The 3,841-nt window shown below is 34.9% G+C and overlaps 1 protein-coding gene across 1 annotated transcript; it reads right to left on the bottom strand.

The window, feature by feature from the left end:
• Positions 1 to 1,464: 1,464 nt before the first annotated feature.
• LOC144849603 (zinc finger protein SNAI2-like) lies at positions 1,465 to 3,234 on the bottom strand. Its single transcript, XM_078706567.1, has 2 exons — positions 3,040 to 3,234; positions 1,465 to 2,656 (listed from the first exon to the last, which is right to left on the bottom strand). Exons 1-2 carry the CDS (start codon positions 3,119 to 3,121, stop codon positions 1,947 to 1,949), a joined length of 792 nt encoding a protein of 263 aa, XP_078562693.1. The 5' UTR covers positions 3,122 to 3,234; the 3' UTR covers positions 1,465 to 1,946.
• Positions 3,235 to 3,841: the final 607 nt, after the last annotated feature.

The following is a 3,841-nucleotide window of genomic DNA, read 5'->3' as shown; positions in this document are numbered from 1 at the left end:
AAGCGGTTAAGACAGTGGAACCGTAATACCTTGATTGTCAGCATATGCTGTTTAGGGTCACCCTCACTAAATAAGGTTTAATAAAAATAAAAATTACCATCGGCAAGGGTTAAAACCTCACTCGCTCACCATGGTTCTGGTGGTAAGAGTCTTCTCGGAAACGCAATATAAACCTTAGGTCCAGTGTGCACATCTGGCTCATGTGCACTTTAAAGAACCTAGTACATCTTTCGGGACGAGTAGGGGGTTACCCCGGTGTACTAATAAACACACAGCCAGTGTCACTCATCAAGGTGTAATAAAAAATTAAAATAAAATAAAACGGAGTTGGTATTTGATTTTACTATTAAGGAAGTAAAGGAAGCAACCCGAAGTGACGAAAATGGCCACGTCCACCACCTCAGCGCTATCCTGGTCGTGTCTCCGGGATGCATGATATGACGTCACCATTCTAGGAACCTGGTGTGCGGGAATGACAACTTTCAAATTAATTACCTCAGTAAAGTTTAAAATAGATAATAGTATTTATTTTCATATGTGTATAAATCCAAAGGCAAATTACTGAAAAATGACAATGCAGTAGCTGGATCTCAATGGAGATACCAAATAAAATAAGCAAAAAAAAATATAACAGCTAGAAAAATTAGCAGAGCTTTCGGGCAACAATAGCCATTCATATCAGTGCAAGTGAGAGACTTGGATAAAGTAGATAGTATAAAGCACCTGACACGTTTCTCGGACAGGCGACATAATATATATGTTTATCTTATTCTGTTTAACTGTAATATTCTTTGTAATGACTATGGATGTGAATTACAAGATAAATTGAAATTCAATTGAAATAATATACTGTATACAACATTTTGTTCCAACAAAACGCCCATCTCTGATTAACAGATTCACAACACCACGTTGGAATCAGAAGTCTATGCGCGGTACGTGATTGTTTTGTTGGAAGGGAGAATTGCAGGTTGCCGAAAAAAAAATGTTCACGAGGGAGTAAACAAATACTGTCGTACAGTTTCCAATAGTAACTCTGGGCTACTATTCTTTGAATGTGTTTTTAGGGTGGGTTGAATATATTTATTAATATTAATAGAGAGGAGTAACAAATAGACTAGTGGGTATAATTACTATTGCTGGCCAGATAATGGTCATACACTACAACCAAATTGTATATATTATAATATATACAATTTTATATTTAATGCAGTGTATTTTTAATAAATCAATTATGGATTCGTGAATTGATTTTGTAATAAAATCCCTTCCCTTCTTGTGACGCAATAAGCAAATTCTACAAAATGTTTCCTCGAAGAGATTATGCGGTTGCTTGCAAACCGAAAGAAAGACATTATTTTTTCAAGAACCAATAATGTAGTTAAAATCATTTGGTTACAGAAAAATCTGTAATGAGATGGAGACTGTACACAATAGATAACAATAAAACAATAGAGCTAAAAGTAAAATGTCACAAAATCTGTTTTATTTACAATATATGATTAAAACAAAATAAATACTATAATATTGTATTGATAAATAGTCAAGTTAAAAATTGTCATATGCAGCGAGTAACAGCTTTTAAAATATTTCCAGCATATTAAAATAACTATTACTATAAAAACAAACGAGTTGATACAAAATGCATGGCAGCAGTTCAACTGCGTAAAGTCTACATTGTTGTAACCCCAATCCCCAAAATGTGGTAAGGTGCCGAACCCCGTTGAAATAAATGATTTAGGCCTACAATATTGTGTCGTCAGTGATAATTCCGAGTAGTAACTTAAAATTTACCAAGTTATACTTTTAATTCTGGATAGACACATTTTTAATTATAACTTAATGTTACCCATAGTTATTTGTAAATGTAGCACAGTATCTGATAGCACAGGCTGTAGCACACGGTGGTGGTCAAGCGAATTCAGAAGTTCTGTTTTAACATGGTTTTAATGCTTCTCTGTCCTTCCATGAGACGAACACCCTACGTCATCGTGTTTGTTTAGTAGTGACATCCGAGAAAAAGTTTTCCCACACTTTTTACAACAGTATTTCTTAACATCCGAATGCGTTTGTAGATGAGCCCTCAAGTTCGATCTGTCAGCGAACGCTCTTTTACAGTGATGGCAGGAGAAGGGCTTTTCTCCTGTATGGGTGCGGATGTGACCTTGCAGAAGCCAAGGCCTAGAGAATGCTTTTCCACAGAAGGTGCACTTGCACGGAAGTGTATGAGTCCTGATGTGCATCTTTAGTGCTCCAAGTGACATATACTCCTTATCGCAATATTTACATTTGAAGCTTTTCTTACTTTGAGCATCACAGTAAAACTGCCGGTGTTTGCTAAGTCCACTTGACGTCACATAAACTTTATTGCATTCCGGACATTGATGTTTCTGGTCAGCATTCTGAGGTTCTTTCTTTTTCCTTGGATTCTCCTTAGTTGATGGTACAATAGTTCCTATAACTGTCTCTTGTGGAGAGATGACCGAGTGCATAACAGGTGCTGCATCAGCAATCTTTATTCCGCTATCACAGCATGCAGTCTCAGACGGGTAGCATGTCATGTAGCATAGCTGGACAACCCTTTCGTTCAGTGACTTGATGGCTAAAGGTTCCGGTCGTATGGGTTTTCGTATAACATCTGTTAAAGGATTGAATGCTATAAATAAAAAAGAAAGATATTGTTAATAATGTATTATTCGTTTATATATTCCAAAAAATGAAAGATTATAAAAGAGAAAAAATAAATTATACAAACAATGAATAATGTTTACAAGTTGAAAGAGACTATTTTCATGAGTTGAAATATTAACTGAATGAAAAGCTGAGCATGCAATAGAACCATTGAATAGAACTTTTACCGTGTAATAAAGCTAATACTTATACGGTACGAAATTAACCAATAAATGCATCATTGATTGATGCAATTATCTTATTAGAAACATTTATTTATAACAAACTAATAAAAACAGGTGTCCCTAAATACTGGTCCAGTATATATACAAAATTTCCAATAATAAATAGTTATAAACTTTAGCTTACCTGCTCTTTGTATAGAATGTTGCAGTCTCTTAAAATGATACTGGTGGTTGTAGTGTTTCTTGATCAAAAATGACCGCGGCATCCTTGCAAATTGACTCTTGACTAGTATCAGAACAAAATCTTGAAATCTGTGACTGCCGTATCGACCGAAATCAAATTAATGACAGGTATCGGAAAGTTAGAAGCTTTTATGCATCTGACTTACTTTACCAAGTACAATACAATGCATTCCGGTCTAGTGCAAGGATTTGTAGGCGGAGCTAAACTACTAAGTAGCCAATCATTGCGCCGTATTAAGTGCAGGTGGATATTAATAGTTTCGCGGTCCAGTGAAGTTTTGGAACAATGACATTTACAAGAGCTTTAACCACAATCCGAAGAGAAAAAAGGGGCGTTTTGTAAGATTCTATGCAACGAAAACTAACAGATTATGTGTACATCTAACAACAAATCATTACAACTCTATTAACTATAAGCATTTTGGTGGGAATCTTGAATAAGAACAATGAATATATAAAACAAACAAACGATAAAGAGCAGACGACATGTGCTACCATTTTCTTACCATTCAAATGTGTGACAGTTAATTTTGAAATCGTCATTATTGGTTAAAAGTGATTTAAACTAGATCAGTACTGGTTAATCTGTAGGATATGAACTTCTATGATTTACTAACCCACTTGTCCCTGAGATATTTCTTATTGCCAAGCAAGTGCATCCTATACTACAAATATGTGTTTATATCAATACTTGAACAATGTTAAGGATTATGGTCTGTATAGTATATTAGAAATGAAACTTA

Source organism: Antedon bifida, chromosome 8 (assembly GCF_963402885.1).
Source record: "Antedon bifida chromosome 8, ecAntBifi1.1, whole genome shotgun sequence".
In the NCBI taxonomy this organism is placed as follows: Eukaryota; Metazoa; Echinodermata; class Crinoidea; order Comatulida; family Antedonidae; genus Antedon; species Antedon bifida.
The sequence above is the reverse complement of the archived record's forward strand: the minus strand, read 5'-3'. Positions and strand labels throughout refer to the sequence as shown.